Genomic DNA, 19,605 nt, shown 5'->3' on the forward strand with positions numbered 1-19,605 from the left:
CTTACCAATTATACTAAGTTACTTGCTTGATTTCATTGTGATCTTAGGCATTTTCGGATTTTATTATAGAATTAGTTATATAATTAGTTCTAGATTCTTTGCATATGTATATTGTGCTTATGATTATCTGAATCATTTTGTTGTTTTCGTTTAGTTCATGTTGATTTGTTTATAATTGTTTTAGGTGTTTGGTGTTGATGCTCAATTGTAGTGCCCAAAAGAGTGAATTCTTCAATAAACCCCTTCTAGCTCGAAAAACAATTTAATCCTAGACATACTTTCATGTAGAATGTACAAAAAATAATTGGTATTATCTCCATTTCGCTCTGACTGTTTCTCAGATATTGGTCGTTTTCTCGTGGATGGTACTTCATAAATACAATTCATTGTTGTTTTGGCAAATCAAATAGTGTTAATATAAGTAAGTGTGTTTCTGGACTTCGTGCACACTAACATTTGGAAGGAGTTGTGTCTTGAGTGAGTAAAGTATACTGCTCAGCATTGTAACAAATTATTTGGGTTATCTGGGGAAACATAAAATAAAAATGGTTTTCACCAGGCCGGTTCTTTCGTTTCACATTTATTTCTTTCGTTGCTTTTAACTATTGCAAGCTCATAACAAAATCGTAATAATATATATTAAAAAATAATTAAAGAACTACAAATAAATTCAAATAAAACATGAGCTAAAAACATAAATGTCTTCATACCGCACAAATATGTAACTAATAAAGATAAGGGGCTAAAATACATTCGTGATAAATATAGCTAACAAATTAATCAAAAATGAACATTTAGATAGGTTTTTTATTTTTGAAAATATTAAATAAATCGGCAACGATAAAATTAAGCTTGGCAACAAAAAATTAGCGAATAAAGGAAAAACAAATAGGACTTGAAAGTTTCTTTTTGCTTTTGGTATCTAAATATTTTAAAATGATTATGTGGCTTAGATTTAAATGTGTAATTAATGGCAAAAATCCGCGCGGTCACTTTTTCTTGAAAACTTTAAAATTATTTTTAAGATTTCAGTGTTCTTATTAAAAACTAAATAATTTCCGTAGTTGCATCGTCTACATCGTCTATTTCTTCTCTTGGTTATTGTTGGGGTATATGTATTTCCGTGCGATCTTCTCTAGGACTTTCAACAAGTCTCACATAACCTTAATTTCGTATTTAAATTAATATATATTGACAAAGATAGGTTTAAGTTGTGTTTTGTGAGTTTTTGATTTGATTTTTTTTCTTTCTTGTTATAATTTAATGTTTTCCAGCACATTTGGAAGGTCTAAAATTAATGTTTAAAATTAATTAATATATGTTTGTGTATATTGTGGTGTAGAACTAAGAATTTATTTATAAAAATTTCACTAGCAAGTAAAATCACCCCTCAATAATTGGAAATTAATTACACGCATATAGGCAGAATATCAATAATTGTTGTTGCTCTTGTCGTTGGTTTTGTCAAAAGGAGGCGAATTGGATCAAACCTAAAACAGCTAATCGTCATCATCGGACGAATTTGACGACAATTGTAGATCGTTCTGTAGCAAATCATTTGGAAAGCCACCATTGGACGCGTAAATGCCGGACTGTTGTTTCTGCTGCTGTTGCTGCTGTTGTTGGTGATGATGCAACTGTTGCTGTTGATGATGATTGCTGCCGTAGGCTGGTGATATGGATCCCAGGCCTAGGTTGGGCAGCTGGTTTACATGCTGCTGTGACATCTGCTGTTGTTGGTGGTGCTGATTTTGATACACCTGCGCTGCCTGCTGCTGTTGTTGATGATGATGCTGCTCTTGTTCCTGATGTTGCCCTTGCATGGGGCGATCATCCTCAGTGCTGTCGTCAGAGTCACTGCCGCTGTCACTGTCGCTGGAATCCGAATCGGAGCTGGAGCTCGAGGCACTCAATGCACCGCCAATTTGCTGTAAGAAAAAGAACCCCAAACTTAGTACTGCTTCACACGGAATCATACTGTGAACATACCTGTTCCAAAGCGGCAGCCGCTTGCGCCACGGACTGCGAGGTCAGTTCATGCTCCCTGGTCGAATCCAGGTCCGCGGGCATGCTATTGGCGTGTCCATAGGCCGATGGGCGCTGCTGGTGGTGTTGCGGGGGCGAGTGCCGTTGTTGCTGCTGTTGTGCGTGGTTTTGGCCGCCGTTGTAGCCACGTCCATAGTTCGATGGCTGCTGGTGGTGCTGCTGCTGTTGCTGGGCTATCGGTGGACTTGTTCGCTGCTGCATCTGCTGGCGCTTGCCGTGGGGAGCCTGCCGCTGCTTGCCCATGTGCGAGGACGTGGATCCGAAGTCCGGCTGGCCTGCCGCCGAACCGGTTGAGGAGCCTGAGGTATTCGCCTGGCCGCTATTGTGCAGGGCCGCCCTCAGCCCAAAGTCATCGTCGTCGGTAATCATGGGAATGCTCGGCAACGTCTGCTGTGCATTATTCGCATCCCAACTGAAAGGTAAAAACTATTTACTAAACGCCCCCAAGATGAAAGAGGGTATAACATACGCTGGCGCAGATTGGGGGCTGCGATGGACAGGCACTGGACGCGATGGTGAGCTCTGCTGCATGGGCGAATTGCGTGGTTTGAAGTCAACTGAAAATTATAAGAACGGGTAAAATTTTAGTTGAAAAAGTTAAGTCCAATAATGAATGAGCTTCTCAGGCAGACAATTTTAATTCACTTATATTTTATAAAATTAATAATGTAAGAATTAGTAGTAAGTATAGTTTAAAAACTTGGTTAATAATTAATGTGACCCCTGTGTTTATGTTGAGACTCCTATAACGATTGAAGATTCTAAAAAATGTACTTCTTTTGTTTTCTTGAACAATTAATTTGTTACTTACTTATATTGTTCCGACGGCTGCCCGTAGAAACCTTCGTCTTGGATGAGATTCGCATGGTGCTGTTCTCCATTTTGGGTGCCGATCCGGATCCGTGCCCGGGAGCTGATATTGGTGCCGCTCCAGCTCCGTTGATGACCTGACTGTGCCCCTGGCCCTGACCCTGGCCCATGTTCATCGGCACATTCTGAGCTGGCAAGAAGGCTGGCTTGTTGGTTACTTCGCTCCTGCAAGTACGAAAATAGTTGCTCACTGTTTAGAATTATCTATGTTATTGTGGCACTCACCTTGTCTTCTTCACTTGAATGTTGTGATTCAGCTTTTCTATTGTGATAGCACCCGTCTCCTTGTCATAGATCATCAAGCACTCCTTTGCATACTCCCTTTGATTACCCTTATAAACTGTATGAGGCACACCGGAACTTTCTGCAAAATAAATAAAATAAAATTATTGGGACTAGTTATATGTGATATTAAGGTTTAAGTTTGTAGCCTGACGAGGAAACACAATCTCGCTAATATTGAGAAAGTAAGTGAGCAACCTTTATGTGATAATATGGATGCCAGGATCAGGTTGGTTATCGTTTTGATAAAGCTTGTAATCTTGTTGACGAGTACTACTTAATTTCAAGAATACGTTTTTTTTGTTTGTCGTATTCATTTAGAGTTCTGCTTTATTAAAGCAAGTTAAATTTTTATTGTGGTAAATACTATTTTCTTTTGATTTGTTTGGCGATTTGAATGTATTTTCCTCAAGGTTGAAAATATATAAATAACTAAAAAAAATCAATATATATATATATCTCAATATCGATAGCCAGGGTTGAACGCTCTCGGCAAAAACATTTGAAGTATTTCAGTTCTAAATTGAAAGGTGATGCGGAGCCAATGGATTGAACGTAGCGATTGCGTGACCACGGCTGCAACCTTAAGTATCTATAGGCAGACAGATACTGTGAGGCTTAGTACTCTTTAAGCAACACACAATGCGGGGTTTTGCAGTCTTTATACGTAAGTTTACTGTTTTTTAAATGAAAGTCTAATAAATAATTTCCTTTTCGAAAATTTACAGTGATTTTCTATATGATCCAATCCGAGCATAGTTCAAATGCTCGCCCATTTATTCTTTTTCAGAATATAAAAAAGAATGTATTTGATAAATATACAAACTTCCTGAAAAAAGGAGTTTCATTCCTCCAAACAACCTACGAAACAGGCAAAGGTACCCAGAAAAATCGTGGTAGCGAAAAAGAAAAGCAATTCTTAAACACACTTGTTAAACTGTGTGAATCAGAAATGGGAAGTCCAGAAAATCGAGGTCTAGATATAACAGTTGGTGCTCAAAATATAAAAAATTTGAATACAATAAAGAACAACATAACCATGCCTGAAATTAAAATGCCGGCAATCACGGTGGTTATTGTAAAGGACGCAAAGGAGCTGGCCAAATATCAAGAGAAAAATAAAAATACCAATAACGCGACTATTATTATTCAAAGCGCCAAACCTAAAGCAGCGCCCAGAACAGCGAAAAAAATTAGTCCGGACGTTAAAAAATGTGTACTGATGAAAGTCGAAGACTTGAAAGTAATCAAAACCTAATCGAAAACTGTATGTAAAAACATTATGTTAAATAAAAACATTTAAAATGATTTACTATTGAACAATAGTTGAAAAATAAATCAAATTAAAAGTTTTATTAATGGTTTCTGAAATAGGAAAATGTTGATTTGTAAAATGTGTTATATAGAGTATTAATTCGAACTGAGAAAACTCAAATTTTGCTAATCCAAATTTTCTATAACTAGACCTAAACTAAGCGGCTAAAGCATTTGGGACTTTTTATTATAACATTTAATGTTCATAAGGCGAACTTTCTTAACTCGGATTTCTCTAAACTCAAGCCGATATTAATCTTTTTTGCTAAGGCAATTCGTTTCCTTTGATCTTCAAGGAAATACCAATTCTAACATGCATTTAAAGTCTGACTAATGGATTCACGACTTTGAGTATATAAAGAATATTATGTGAAGATTTAAGCATAGTGTCATTGCTACAATTAGAAATGCGATTTTTTGCGGCATACTTTGGTAAGTCATATTTAATTATCGGTCCCGAAACCAAATATATAAACCAATTTTCTTCTCATTCTTTAGTTTTACTATATTTATTTCATTATGAAATCTATGCAGTTTCGAGAAAGATTTCCGAACTGCGATCATGGTTCGCTAATAATGTAAGAGGGCGACAAGATACGACAACGACAGACACATTGAAAAAGCTTTGCATTATTGAAGTGAAGAAAGGAAGCAAACATCAAATAAATGTTGGAAATATTGACATAACCAATAAAAATACTTTAGAAAACTTTATAAATCTTCCAAGCATCAAAATGCCTGATATAACGATTGTCCTCGCAGAGAATAATTCTCCCATAAAAGCTAGAACGGCGAACCATTATAAAGAAGAAGAAATGGATAAGCTAATTGAACAATTTAAAAAATGTATGATTAAGAAACTAAAGATATTTTCTTAATAAGCCTTTAGGCCTAAGCCAATAAAAGTGTTTTAAAAAAGTGAAGGATTATTTTGTTTTCCTTGTAATAGAAGCAACTGTTAGATAGTAATTGGCCCATATACATATTTTTCAAAGAGTCGCTTTTTTTGAGGAGGGTTACTTAAAATATTAACTTGCTAAAAAAATAGTGGTTACAAATCTGATGGCTAATGAAATGTGTTTATATTTAGTTTTATAGTTTTTTGATATCTGGTAACTATTATAAGTTCTAGCACGAGGCGCTTAAACCTATTAGGAATTAAATAAGAAACATAGAAATAAAACAAAAACCCAAACCTTTGCAACAACTTACTAAAAGTGCTACAATTTTTATTTTTGAACTATTTTAAGGGTTACAGATTTTTTTGCATGCAGTTTATAGGTCTTATACCTACTTTATAAGTAATGAGGAAAATAAAGTGTCTGTTATTTTATTGAATTGGCTTTCTAGCATAGCTAATCAATCCAGTTCAGTTTTTCTCGTTTAAATATAATTAGCCAAGGAACAAGTTGTTTTATTACTGATGCAAGTAAACATATTTTCCAAGTTTTATAATTCTATTGAAATGAACAGAGCTGTCCGGCTGATATTGCTTCTAATATGTAAGTCTTCCAATAAATTGTAATGCAACCCTTTAAATCTGCTTGAACTTGATGCAAATAATTAAATGAGTTAACGTGCTGTGAATAAATTGCATTGAAAATTTGTATTAAAGATGTAAAGAACTAAACTTCTACTTAAGTTATAAAAACTATTAGTATCAAAGACCTTTTTCAATAAGATAATCATATTAACCATTCTTTATATTAAGGTTTTCTTTGCGTCCAGCTGAGCAGAACGCAGGATCACCTCAAATTGAAGAGACTAACTACGGAACTGATAAATGCCATTGCTGAAGCAAATTCTGGAAAAAAATATGGAACCCAATGGGTGTCGTCTCTGGGAAAAGCTCTCGAAGAGGTGCATACAACATCATCACGACGATGCTTCTTATTTAAATTACTGGTTAAGAAAGTGGAAACATTATGCCCAAAGCCGCCTGCACCACCTTCATCTAAAATTCAGGCCCCGCCTCACCCATCGTTCGAGCTGGTATACCCCGATGGCTCCTACTTTCCCTGGTGCTATATGCCATTCTGCCCCACGATTTGCCAGCCACCCTACTGCTATCCTTGTGTACTACCCAATTGCAATCCGTCTTGTGTCCCGCCAACCTGCTTTCCACCGTGCAAAGCGCCTGCCTGCCAAATGCCACCGACTTGCTGGAAACCCTACTGTCCAAATCCCTGCACCTATCCCAAATGTATTCCCGGAAACTCGGGAAAGGGAAGCTCTGTGAGCTGTTTGCCACCCTACTGCCCACCGCCCATAGATTGTACTCCTCCATACTGCCCAAAAACATATAAGCCCGAGGTGAACACGAACATAAACATAATTACTGCAAGAACAGGCTTGTGCCCCATGCGAGATATAGTGAAAAGAGTTAGTGGTTTACGATAATAGCAAAATCTCATTAAATAAACCGCACTTCTCAAGTTAATGCACATTTTTGTGTTATTTAACAGGAAGCTTTGAAATGAACGTTGTAGCTCTGCGCAATTAAAGAACTGAATTTTGGAATTTAGAAAAATATTTGGTTGTTTTAAAAAAGGCTAAAGCCACTCATTTTTACTCAATTGTCTTTTTTTTATTGGAGTAATTTTTTATACTTTCGGATAACACAGGTTGACAATACAATTCGGCAAAACTAAACGTTTTAAAAGATTTAAAAAGATTTCACCAGTAAAGATCCGTCTGGAATTTGAAAACTACTCTCCATGTATAATTCATCTTTCCACGGATTAATAAATAAGAATTCCTTAGTGGTTCACATTAAAATGCATATTATTAAGTTCATTTGCGACCCTTTTTTATCCGTAGTAGCATGATAATTAAAAAATTTGTTTTAAACGTTAATTGCAATTATCATGCAAGCTTTATAAATGGACGGTATGACTCAAACTGACAATACCAGCGTTCAATCGCCATCAAGTGAAGTCTACAATGCGGTTCTCGGTTCTAATAGTCGGTAAGAATCTTTTTACTCTTATCAGAGAATATACTAATTTAAAACAAAGTGTTTGTGCTTCAGGTGCATACTTTAATGGCCATATTGACTCATTTGGCGGCCATTAAAGGTAGACTTATTAATTCTACCGGGAATGCAATCAGTAAGGCCGGCTCAACGATGTATAAATTGGGATCTCTAGTTGAGATTTTTGGCGACACACAGCAGCAAACTTCACCACCTGAGGTATTGGACCCTTTTCATAATCTAAATGACTTTCCCTAAGAGTTATTAAGAGAATTAAATACAGTAAAGAAAGCTATTTCCACCCTCTGCTATGCGGATTTAGTCCCTTATATTAAAAATAAATTACCTTCAATTTTGAATTCCAGTTAAAGGAAAATTATTTTTTTCTGAAAATGGTCGTTGACAACTTTAGGAAGTTATTTAACCAATAATCTTGGGAAATTATACAATTGGTCCTTGACAATGTGAAAAAATCAATTTAAACTTTCCGCAGCCAAGCGATTAAGACACAACCCATCTAAATCGGCTGGCTTATGGTTAAATCTTTTTAATAAAATAGATCAAACCGCCCTTAAATGTGTAGAGGTAAAATGCCAGTGCTCGATTGACACACCATAAGCACACATGTCTTAACTTCTTTGTAATCGTTTCATTTTTATATCTATGTACCATATCTGTATTCTATTTATACCCCATTTCAAAGCTCATGGAATAACATGTTTATTTTATTTCATTCAATAATTTGTATATTAACTGGAAAAAATCTATTGATTTTAGCTCGGACTTTTAAGCACTAGGAAATCATACTCTAATAACCCTCTTAAAACAATACAAATAAACTACAAACTCTATAAAGTGTCTATATGTCAAATTATGTGCTATAAGATTAACTGCGGTTGTTAGTACACGATATGGTTATCTTTGTTGTGGTTATTGAAGTTCGCCAAATGTGTTCAGAAAAATGATAGGTTGAACGGAATGCCCGGCTTTAGCCGATGCCAAACTGTAAACTAGTTCAGCACATTGTGCGCATTCGGCTGCACCCGTCCGATTCCAAGGGAGGCGGAAAGGGGGACGGATCGGGCCGTTACCGAACCACTTCCAGACCCACACTTGACCAAATTCCGCTGTTATTGTCGTCGCCGCCGCCAAAACTCTTTGGCGACTCGTCGCTGGCAATCAACGGAGCGTTACACAAGCCAAGTCAGCCGCAATGAGGTCCAACAACAGGCCAACCGCAGTCGTCAGGGCACAGACGCTGTCTGGCCACAAAGAGCATAGCGAAATAGGAGAAAAACTTGAACGCTTGGCTGCATTTTGCCTGACTTGATGTAATTTGGTGTCTTTGCACTAACGCTGGTCTCTTTTCTGCTCGCCAAGTGACTGCGATTTTATGTTTAAATCAACAATTGCACAGGGCTAGCCATCAATTTGTGTATCTTAAAGAGCATTGTAACTGGTTTCCATCACATAATAAAGCCAAATTATGTCATTCTAGTCCAAATTAATCAGATAGCTAAATGCGAATGAACACCTATTAAATTACTGTTGCATTTGAAATAAATAATTTTACTGTTTGCATAAGATTCTCTATTTCACGAATAAACGATTGAATAAAAGTTTCCCTTGCCTTATAAATATACGTATTTTGAGTCGCTAATCGATTACCACTAAAAAAGCTAATAAATTTAATTTAATCTAATTTGAATACATGGGTACATATTCTAAGCACCATTCCATTGTTATTATACAATAAAAAAGAGACTAGGAATCTTTGTGCGACTAATACTAATAATTTACTTATAAACAAAACTATAATAAACATTGATATGTTTGCATTATTACAAAATATGATTGATCTAGTTACCAAATGCAATTACAATCGGAATACCATCACTGTAAATGGTTTCTACCACCAAAACAAAAAACTTGAAAATTTTATAAACTCTTTTCAAAACGCGACGATTTTTCTTTTAAAATGGATCGATTAAAAAGAACGATTTCAAATCAGTGAAAGAAGTATAATCTTAAACAAAAACTTTAAATACTCAAGAAAATCGTCGGGTAAAGTTTCAAGCCGTAAGCGTAAGTAATTGTAAATTGATTTAGGTCAACAAACGAAGGCAAATGCAACGAAAAACGCGTAATCAGTGAAAGTAATAATTGTTCTAGACAACTGGATCCAATTTTTGAGTGGTCTAAATCTTGGCTTGAAGCACGCGTTCTTGATTGCTATAAATCTTTTTTTTAGTAAAGCTTCTTGGGAAGCATTCCACTATCGTTTTAATGAACGCAGGTGCATTCGACCAAGCCCGTGCACTGCCATTAAGATCAGCTTCTCTCTTGGGAAACTTAGTTATTTACCTCAAATAACTTGTAAAGTATGTTTAAATGCATTTTTTCATTATCCATGTGTAATTTTGCGTTTAACAATAGAATAATCTTTATATTCTCTGACCCTAATAACAAAAACCCGAACTAAGATCTCTTACAGATCAAGTTTCTTTTTTGCTATCTTAAATCATCAAATGGATGATCTTTTTTATATGTTTAAGTATAAAAATTAAGAAAGGTGGTCTTAGTTTGCGTGATATATGTAGATTTTTCGTTCTGAGTGAACTCACCTGAATTTGGCACGGTAACAGTAATTTGATTGTTGGAGCCCACGTCGACGGATGCCATGCGGCTGGTGTCCACGCTCGCTGGCTTGAAGTCATCTGCAAGACGAGGCATTTGTGGGTGTGAGCTGACTGGGGTGGGAATGGGAATCCCGCGGGCAACACTTACATTTAATGGTGTGGAAGGAGGTCGCGGTGTTCTTCGGGTTGAAGGTGGCGCCAAGCTTCAGTTCCCGCACCTCCTCGCCGATGTTGAGGCGCTCGGCCAGCGAATTCTTCTGTTTGGTCATCATCATCGCGTTGATATTGTTATTGGTCTGATAAGGCAGGTTGGTGGTGGCGCTTTGTGGGTGGTTATTGTAGTTGGAGTGGTTGTAATTGGCACTGGTGTGGTTTGACTTTTGATAATTGTTGTTGTTGTTGTTTTGGTTGGTGGTGCTGTTTTGATATGACTTCTCGGCCACGTCCGCCACAGCAAAGTTACGCTCCTCGGCGGCGCCACCGCGTTGATGGTTGTGGCCGCCGTGGACTGCAGATGAAGATGAACTCTTGTCGCCGCCCTCGCTCTGGTTCTGGTTGCCGATAGACGATGTCGATGCCGATGACTTCCGATAGGTGCCGCCGTAGTGCTGGCTCGCAGACGCCTTGGCCTTGAGACGCTGCAGCTTGGTGGCCACGGACTTGGGTATTTTTACGGCCGTACTCGTCGCTCCACGTGCTGCTCTCCTTTGGAACGTTGCAAGACTTTTGCCACAAAGTATTGCACGTCGCAAAAGAAACCACGTTCTCGAGCGGAGGGTTAAAAAGTAAATGAAAATGAAATAATAATAATTGGGGAGGGGTGGTGGGTTGCCCTTGGGGGGACTTTCTTCTGCTTCCTCAGGGCGGCTGGTGCGTTTCGGTTGTTACATTTGTCATTGGATTTCGTTCTTTTTGATTCACGCTAGCTCGTGGCTTACTTTTAGGGCATTCTGGCTTGTTCCTCAGAAATGTCCTTTATCTGCGAAGTATTATTATTAATTTGCTGCCATATGTTTGCAACGCACACACACACACGAGGAGTCAGAATTGCAGCGCTTTAGAACACTGCACATACACCTGCTGCTGCTGCTTTTTGACACACATTTCGACTGCGTTTTCCTCTGCTTTTCACCGATTTCCACCTATCCGATCCGTATTATTTTTAGCGACACACAGTTCCCAGCTGATATTGGGGCGACTGGAAAGCAGCGGCTGAATAATGTGCGTGGTAATATGCTGCACGATTTACTCTGCGAATTGGCACGCGAACGTAATACGTAAGCAAATTAAAAAGTGAGCGGCTGCCAACGGAACAAAAGGGGGCGGAGGGCGGGGCGCGCACAGCTGAAAACAAGTTTGAAATAGCCGAAAAACAGCAACGCGAAGGTGAAATTTCCGAAAATCGAATTGAAACGTAGACGAAAAATATCAGTCCATATGTGTGTGCACCGTGGGTGTGTGTGTGCGTGTGCTGCGTTTTCCACGATTGCGCTTCACACTGGAAAATGTCAATCGCTTTTCCGCCGTTCCAATTTGGCTTGAATTGAACGCACTGCACTTATTTGCTGATCGCCTTTACAATATTGCATTGTCTTACATTATTTACACCTCACGCTGTTGCTTCTCTTTTTACTTTTTTACGCTTCAGAGTGGCCGCGTATGTTACAAATCCACAATATACCAGATCTGCGAAGAGACTTCATGTCTATCGAAAAAGGCGTGACCGTAGCTGGCACAAATAAAGGAGGAAGTATTGGCTAGACCTATAGTACAAGCTCGAACCATGAATCACCATAGTTCAAATAAGACACTTTTATTATAATTTTCTTATTTTAAGCATCCCGTTACTATTAAATCCAGCAAAGGGCAAATAATTTAATTTTCTGAACTATAATAATTAAATAACATTTTCCTTTTTGTCTACACTGAAAATTTTAAGAAGTGTATTTTTTTGGTCGAATGCCTTGTAAGTTTTCGTCACAAAATTTGATATCAGAAATGTTTTATTTTGAAATTGCGATAGTCACTCCTTTTTTCCGTTGTTAAGAAGTGTTTTTGATTGATATCAAACGTTTTTATTCCAAACATCAATCATTTATTAATATTCAGTTTAAAAAAAATTTGACTATTATTTCCTTTCAATATAATATAAGTGAATATAGTAACATTCAAACAAGGATATTTCGGATATACATTTATTCGAATGCATCCTCAATTATTTTCTGGAATTAGAATGATGAGCCAATATTGCACTGTTGTAGCATGGCTTGTCTTGTTAAAGCTGATTGTATTAAAATAAATTCTAAAATAAATAAAAGTAAGGGGTAAAATAAAATAAATAAGATACAATAAATACGTTTCAGTTGTTAAGAAGCTTTGGAAGTACAAAGTTTAATTGTTATTTTCGTTTTGAAAAATTCGTTAAAAGGTTACAAATATACTACATAAAATTGAACAAAAGAACAAGAAGTACGACATATGCCCAGAAATGGCCAGTTTTTTGTAAACAAATCAGATATTCAACTACCTCTTGAACTTAAATAATTTGTAAACGAGTGTCATATTAAAATCCTTATTTAAAATTGGATAATTAGCCTTTCCGAGAATTTTATATTTTCAGTTATAATATTGCAAGACAGTTAAGAAAACATTTTCGACCACACAAAGTTTTAAAAACTCCCTCAGTTGTAGAGCTCTCTGGTTAAACATTTGCGAAAAATAGCTCTTTCTAGTGTAGGTACGACCGGCAGATGTAGGATATAAATATTTTATATATTTTTTTCCTTGCACCGCTTTCAGAACTCTGAAGTCCAGGATATTGCTCTAATTAATATCGCATCAGCGATTGTCGAGGCAAACCCAAACAAACAGAAACCCGTCCCCGCTCTTGACACTAGATCGTGTCCTTTGAGCTGCGATGGGAAACAACAACAGTGGCACACCCACACACTGGAGAACTCACACACACTCTGAAAGCAGGGGCTTCCCCTCGAAGATCAGATCATCATTAACATTTGCGCAAATCCTTGAGGCGCCGTCGGCGAGCTACTGTTTTCAGGCCGAGATTCGGACTGAGCTCGATCCTGAAGAAGGATGCGGATGCAGCTCCTTTATAGGGGCGTTAATTACTTGAGCGCTGTCTCTGCCTCTCGACCCGTAGATCATGTCTTTAAGATTTCGCCAAATGCCGAAATAATGCGCCTCATTGCATTTCCATTTTCAATTCCATTTACATTTCCATTTCCATTCCATTCCATTTTCCTTTTGATTCTCCTGCTAATCTGTCCCACTTGCGATGGCAGGAATTTGATAAGCTGAAACTGATACTTTTGCTCTCTTTTTTCGGTGGAGTGCGTTTTCCTTTGAGGCCATCCAAACAGGCAGGTATTTTCCGGTGGACGGTGGCAACATGTGGGGTGGTGGCAAAATAGGTGGGTGGTCGCAGGACCCAAAATGCAACAGCAAATGCATAAAGTTTCGTTCTAACGGTGTCTTGGCGTGACGACGGCAATTTGTAGGCCGACTATTGCCTTTCCACGGGATTCCCACTGCTCCAATTCCACTTCCACTGCCACCCGCGATTGTTGCCCTCGTTTCCTCCGTTTTCTAATCAAACATTTTTGTTGTCTGTTGCTCATTTTACAGTTGCGAACTTCGCATTCCCATTTGGCGGCTAATTTAAAAACTTTTCTTATCAGTTGATGAAATCTAAAATTGCATTTTTATGGCACTTCCTCTGCCTGTTCCGTTGACTCTCCTCTCTCTCTCTCTCTCTCTCTCTCTTTATCTCTGTTCCCTATTCTGCTCCTTCACATCCCTTACTATGTCCTTCAGCCAAACGTGGATCCGCCTATCGACACTTTCGATTGCAAAAGTTGCTCATTTAGTGCAGAAATATGCCTGCCCAAAGTTTGCTTTTCCCATTATCCTTTTGTTAGAACCGAATAATTATCATTTTGTATTTATGTGGCTAGCTACTGGGATTTTGAATCGCCTGCAATTAGGATTGTTACAATACCGGGCTGATTGAGTTACAAATTTCCCAGGCAATTAAAAGTCACTGAAGATCGCTGACAAATCGAGGCTTCTTCGGTGGATCTGCAGAATCTGAAATCTTAAATCAATTAAAGAAGGCATTGTTTTCCGGGTCTAACGAACCACTGACCCCTTGACCCTTTTGGCCTTGTTAGGGGTTGTCCAAAACTGGGCCACTACTGCGTTCCTTTCTCAAACACTTCTTAGCATTCTCTGACGAGGGTTCAGACATCAAATGTCTGGCTACCTGATAGGAATACATGGCGAACAGAAGAACAACAAGCGGCGGCAGCTGTCCCTTAGAGCCACACCCACCGGCGAATAAGTGCGCCCCTTATGCAAATTTAATTAGCAGCAACTGGGCGAAAAAGCGATCATGAGTTATAGGCCCCCTAGTACCCCGCCCCGAACAAATGCGCTCGATCAGGCGGTCATAAATCAATTTAAATGGCCATCTCAGCGAGCAGAAGTGCAGGCGCGGGGAAAGGGGTTCCGCCGGCACGACGGTGAATGTCTGAAATTGTCTGTAATTATAGTGAAAACACTTGGCACTCACAGCACTCCCCCAGCGAAATTGATTTAAAATACGCTTGCCATCACGGTGCCCGGACCACAAGCATACACCACACATAGTATGCGAAGTGCAGAGCAACGTGTCCGTGTCCACGTTGTGTGGCCATAATTCAAAATTTATGTCTTTTGAAATTATTTTAATGTCTCTAATGGAACTCCCCCTCCTTCCTGGCAGCTCGGCCACAGACCCCCAGTAGAGTAAGATCAAGGGACCTGCACACAAATAATGAGCATGTTAATCTCATCGAAGTCTTGCATGTGGGGAAATGGTCTCCTCCTTGAAAGTGCACAAAATGATCCCTTGGAAAGACAACTCTTTTCCACAAACAAACTTCGTAGTCCCACAAATTCATTTATGATCCTTTATTTTTTTAGAAGAATGCCACAGATATATTTAAATATGTATTTATTATTCGGTTTCAGTTATAAACAAGAATGGAAGCAAACTTCGGCAAGCCAATGTTTATATACCCTTGCAGTTATTACAAAATGACTTCATTCGATTTATATGCCTATATAATATAAAGCTATGTCGATTTTCCGCTGAATAGTTTCTATTGCAGCTATATGATATTGTTGTCCGATTTTAATTTAATTAAAACCGTAATTCAATAATAATTAAATAAAATAGAATCCCAAAGAACAAAAAAAAATATTAAAAACAAAGTTATAATTTTTTTGAATTTTTTTTCCTATTTTTCCTATGGGAGTTATATGATATAGTCTCCCGATCCGGCTCGTTCCGACTTATATACTACCTGCAATAGATAGACAACTTTTGGGAAAGTTTCAAGCAGATAGCTTTACAACTGAGGGCTAGTTTGCGTAGAAACGGACGAACGGACAGACGGACAGACAGACGGACGGACAGACGGACATGGCTAGATCGACCCTCCTGGTGATGTTAATCAAGAATATATATACTTTATAGGGTCGGAAATGTCTCCTTCACAGCTTTGCAAACTTTTGACTGAAATTATAATACCCTCTGCAAGGGTATAAAAATAAATTGTTCATGAAAAATATGTACATGCGTCAAAAAACGACAACCTCATATAAAAATATTTTTAAAATTATGTGAATGAAGGTAATTCCTCATTTCCACAGGGAAATGACTCATTTCCACAGGGATCAGTAAGGATGAAAACAAACTTTGATTCATGAATACTTTTATAGCTTTAAATTTGGAAAATATTTCTAATATTTCTAAGAACTCATTAATTGTTAGAAATATTATAAATACTCATTAGTTCTAAGAAATATTAGAAAAATATTCGTTGGCGATAAGAACCAGGTTGCTATATAAGAAGGCAGAAATCTCACCAGACTCCAGTATAGCTCACACCAGTAACAAGAATGGCTGGCTCCTCCGGAATAGCCGGAGTCCTCTACCTGCTCCTGTCCTTTTATCTAGTTCAGGGCAGGATTTTTGGTGGATCACAACATAACCAAATGAAGCGCCCCATATCGCCCCGTTTTAAAGGATGGTCCCCCACGGAAATTTGCTGCCCCCAATCGATGGTAAGGATACCTATATAGTGAGTTGAGTGCAGTGAGTTCTAACAGACAAATACCATTGCAGATAGAAAGTCCAATTCCTAGCAACGACGTTTCACTTACATACTCTTGTGGTCAAGTCAACAAGGACGGCTTGGCTAATACATTAACGAATCAAAAAAATTTGGCCAAACAGGGCGAGCTTCCTTGGGTGGTGGCTCTGATGGATGAGAGAAACCATTACTTTGGTGGTGGTTCTTTGATCTCCGCTGATGTGGTGCTTACTGGAGCCTACATTACCAAAAACAAGACCTTGGATCAGATATTTGTGCGGGCTGGGGAATGGAGCTTCAAAATCACGACCGAGCGTTACCCGCACGTTCAAGTAGGTATCAGGAAAATTGTGCGTCATCCCGGCTTTTCCGTAAACTATGGAGCTAATAATGTGGCTCTTCTGTTCCTCGAAAGACCACTGAGGCTAGCCCCCCACATCCAGACCATCTGTATGCCGCCGTCGAATAGGAACTTTGACTTGCGTCGCTGCATTGTCAGTGGATGGGGTAAGCATAACACTAGAGCCACCCGCTTCATGAAGGTCATGAAAAAGATTGAGGTGACGGTGGTGAAGAACCCTGAGTGTCAAGCACGAATGCAGCTTGCCCATGGAGACAACTTCTTCCTCGATGAAAGCCTTATGTGTGCCGGCGGCGAACTCGGCAAGGACTCCTGCACTGGCGATGGTGGTTTTCCACTTGCCTGTCCGCTGAAGGAAGATCCCGAGCGGTACGAGCAGGCGGGCATCGTCAACTGGGGAGTCGGGTGTGGACAAAAAGACATCCCGGCCGTCTACACCAGTGTGGCCAAGCTTCGCGGTTGGATTGATCAGGAGATCGCACGAAATCAAATGGGATATCAACCCAAATATGGAGGTTGTACAGCCAATGCTGCTCCAATTATTGCAAGACGAGTTCGACAAGACAACCAAATTAAACCAGATTATCAAGAAAATACTGTATATTATAAAAAATGGCCCAGTACGGAAGTAGTCCGAGTATAATTATCATGTCTGTATACAGACATACATATATGTATTAATGCTGGTTAACTTTTGATTAGTGCAATAAAAGTCAATTCATTTACTTTGTTTTTATTCATCAATTATGAAAGTCCGGTTGCTCTGTGGCTATTGATAAGAAATATATCTTAGACTTCTGGTTTTTGGAACAACTTATGAAATTATTATTTATAATACTGTGTTTTGCTATTGACAAACTTCGGCTTTCAGGAGTTTGCTTCCTTTCTTGCTTAACTTTAATTTTAATGAGAAACAATCGCATCTAATTGTGACTTAAGCTCAATCAGCGATCATAAGTGACCGAAGCCCAATGAATTGGTGCCTGCTGGACCTCATGCAGTGGCCACCTCCAATCGACTGTGGGTCCCCAGCTCCAACTCAATCTGGGGCGATAAATATCGCTCTGTGGCAGCAACAAGTCCAGATCCTCCATTAAAGCGGCTTCATGTCGAGCATTGGTGTAAGCAGATTTGTCCGGCTACAACATCGATTACAAGATCCCATGCAGAGCATCGAAGTGAGCCGAGCTGAGCTGGGGCACGAGTCGTGATTGAGACTGGCTCCAGCCGGAGTTTCCATTTCCGATCTGATCTGATTAGGCCTTACCACCATTCCCAGCATGTCTGACCCTCCTCCGAGGTCAGCAATGCAAACAAATTCGCAGCAAATCTCAATCTTTGCCACCTTCTCCGCTTGCCACCTGCGCGGCGTAATAAATAAATTGGCCAACAGCCTGGAACTGGCCACCTCGCTCCTCCTCGAAATGATACGAAAACAAATTGAAATTGGCAACTCGCTTGTTGAGCGCTAATTTATTAGCCATTCGCCCGGTGAGCCTAGAATTTTAATTGAATATTAACACCTTTGGCAGACGATCTCACTGGGAGTTTGGTTTCCAACTTGGTAGAGGAGGAGCGTCAAGAGGCCAGTGGTCAAGTGCCGCGGGCACAGCACACAATTCAACTTTTGTGTGTCTTTGTGGCATTGATTTATGCAACGGCTTCGATTTTGAACTCCCCATGCGTGATCCGCGTGTGTGGGTTTCCATTCGCATTCGCATTCGCAATCTCGACACCAATTCTGGTAGCGAGAGGAAATTGGTTATTTATAAGTGTCAGCTGACGATTAAATTGGAATAAGCCTCGGAACGGATTAGTTCCACCCATACGGTGGGTGTTCCACGGTGAGATCTTCCCGATTTCACACTTCAAAGCAGGAGAATCCCGATTTTTTATTACTTGACACTCAATTATTAAACGAAAATATTCATTCATTCACTTCTTCCTGTTTCTAATTGGCTTAGGCCCAAAAAAATATATGAAAATAGTTCATTATTAGAAATTATAAGATTGTCAGAGGTAAATATCTGTAAAGCAACTACTTTTATGGACTGGTTTTATACTTGTTGGGACTCAGCTTTTTTTTTGAGATAATATATTTGAAGGTAGGTAAAAGTGGTGGAGCTCTTCAACTAATAAGAATTATATAAACAAATTTCATTCCCTTTACGGGTTCAGCGTGAAAAACAAGAAATAATATGAAATACAAGGTGAACCCATCCCTTTGTCGATTTAAGAAATATTTTTGAGGCTTGGTAATTGTTAAAATACAAACTAATTCCGCAAGAAAGCAATAAAATATTACAAGTGAAGGTACTTCCATAGATCTGTTCGTATGAGCACCGTGAAATTCCCAAGACTTTAAGTGCCAGAAAAAAGGAAGATTTATAGATCAAATTATACCCCAAATTCGAAAGCTCTTTGCGAAATTTTGTGTTCACTCTTGGCATGTGAACTTAATAATGGAAAGCTGAGGAGTGTCATTGGTTCCATGTCACACATTCAAATCGGATATATGATTTAAGTCTTTTTTCAGATCGCGGCAACGCACGCGATCCCCGAATGAGAGTCGCCCAGGAGATTGGGGCCACCCACGAGGTGGACTTTAAATGTGGCAACCCCACGATCATATCTGCAAATTGGACAGCTCCCCGCTGCGTCGCGTGCCCCAAGGGCATTCGCAACGCCTCTTTCGCAAGTGAAAATGGCTTTTAAACTGTTTAATTAATAGAAAAATTATTTAAATATCTCCGGTCATGCCAGGGCCATTACCATGAGCAGACGCAGAAAGGAAGCAGCGGGCGATGGGGAATGGAAATCACAATCTAATCTCGGGGCAGCGATCAGAACGAGATCAGTGAATTCCGCATCGGCAGTAAACTTTGGGGGCTGGCCGCTATTATTTATCGACACTCGAAACCGACGGGGAAGATGAGCCCCTTCATCCCAAGAGGAGGACGA

The 19,605-nt window shown here is 39.1% G+C and overlaps 5 protein-coding genes across 6 annotated transcripts; 4 read left to right on the top strand and 1 right to left on the bottom strand.

Annotated features, from left to right (window-relative positions):
* Positions 1 to 564: 564 nt before the first annotated feature.
* On the bottom strand, positions 565 to 11,408 carry LOC108038230 (ell-associated factor Eaf). 2 transcript variants are annotated; one of them, XM_044456517.1, is made up of 8 exons: positions 11,159 to 11,408; positions 10,274 to 11,104; positions 10,111 to 10,203; positions 3,142 to 3,280; positions 2,858 to 3,081; positions 2,516 to 2,603; positions 1,990 to 2,458; positions 565 to 1,928 (listed from the first exon to the last, which is right to left on the bottom strand). In XM_044456517.1, exons 2-8 carry the CDS (start codon positions 10,398 to 10,400, stop codon positions 1,500 to 1,502), a joined length of 1,569 nt encoding a protein of 522 aa, XP_044312452.1. In that variant the 5' UTR covers positions 10,401 to 11,104; positions 11,159 to 11,408; the 3' UTR covers positions 565 to 1,499. The 2 variants fall into 2 exon arrangements, with proteins under 2 accessions (XP_044312452.1, XP_044312451.1); XM_044456516.1 differs by having other exon boundaries at positions 11,151 to 11,408.
* On the top strand, positions 3,762 to 4,532 carry LOC108038231. Its single transcript, XM_017114980.2, has 2 exons — positions 3,762 to 3,865; positions 3,927 to 4,532. The coding sequence occupies exons 1-2, from the start codon at positions 3,841 to 3,843 to the stop codon at positions 4,454 to 4,456; spliced, it is 555 nt and encodes a 184-aa protein (XP_016970469.1). The 5' UTR covers positions 3,762 to 3,840; the 3' UTR covers positions 4,457 to 4,532.
* Positions 4,896 to 5,432, top strand: LOC108038232. The gene is made up of 2 exons (XM_017114981.2): positions 4,896 to 4,944; positions 5,011 to 5,432. Exons 1-2 carry the CDS (start codon positions 4,920 to 4,922, stop codon positions 5,388 to 5,390), a joined length of 405 nt encoding a protein of 134 aa, XP_016970470.1. The 5' UTR covers positions 4,896 to 4,919; the 3' UTR covers positions 5,391 to 5,432.
* Positions 7,390 to 7,850, top strand: LOC108038233. Its single transcript, XM_017114982.2, has 2 exons — positions 7,390 to 7,480; positions 7,530 to 7,850. The coding sequence occupies exons 1-2, from the start codon at positions 7,456 to 7,458 to the stop codon at positions 7,742 to 7,744; spliced, it is 240 nt and encodes a 79-aa protein (XP_016970471.2). The 5' UTR covers positions 7,390 to 7,455; the 3' UTR covers positions 7,745 to 7,850.
* On the top strand, positions 11,396 to 19,359 carry LOC108049345 (phenoloxidase-activating factor 2-like). Its single transcript, XM_044456859.1, has 4 exons — positions 11,396 to 11,418; positions 16,028 to 16,254; positions 16,316 to 17,162; positions 19,181 to 19,359. Exons 2-4 carry the CDS (start codon positions 16,090 to 16,092, stop codon positions 19,357 to 19,359), a joined length of 1,191 nt encoding a protein of 396 aa, XP_044312794.1. The 5' UTR covers positions 11,396 to 11,418; positions 16,028 to 16,089.
* The last annotated feature ends 246 nt before the right edge of the window (positions 19,360 to 19,605 follow it).

The sequence above is a fragment of the Drosophila rhopaloa genome, unplaced genomic scaffold (genome assembly GCF_018152115.1).
Source record: "Drosophila rhopaloa isolate 14029-0021.01 unplaced genomic scaffold, ASM1815211v1 contig_115, whole genome shotgun sequence".
Taxonomy (NCBI): Eukaryota; Metazoa; Arthropoda; class Insecta; order Diptera; family Drosophilidae; genus Drosophila; species Drosophila rhopaloa.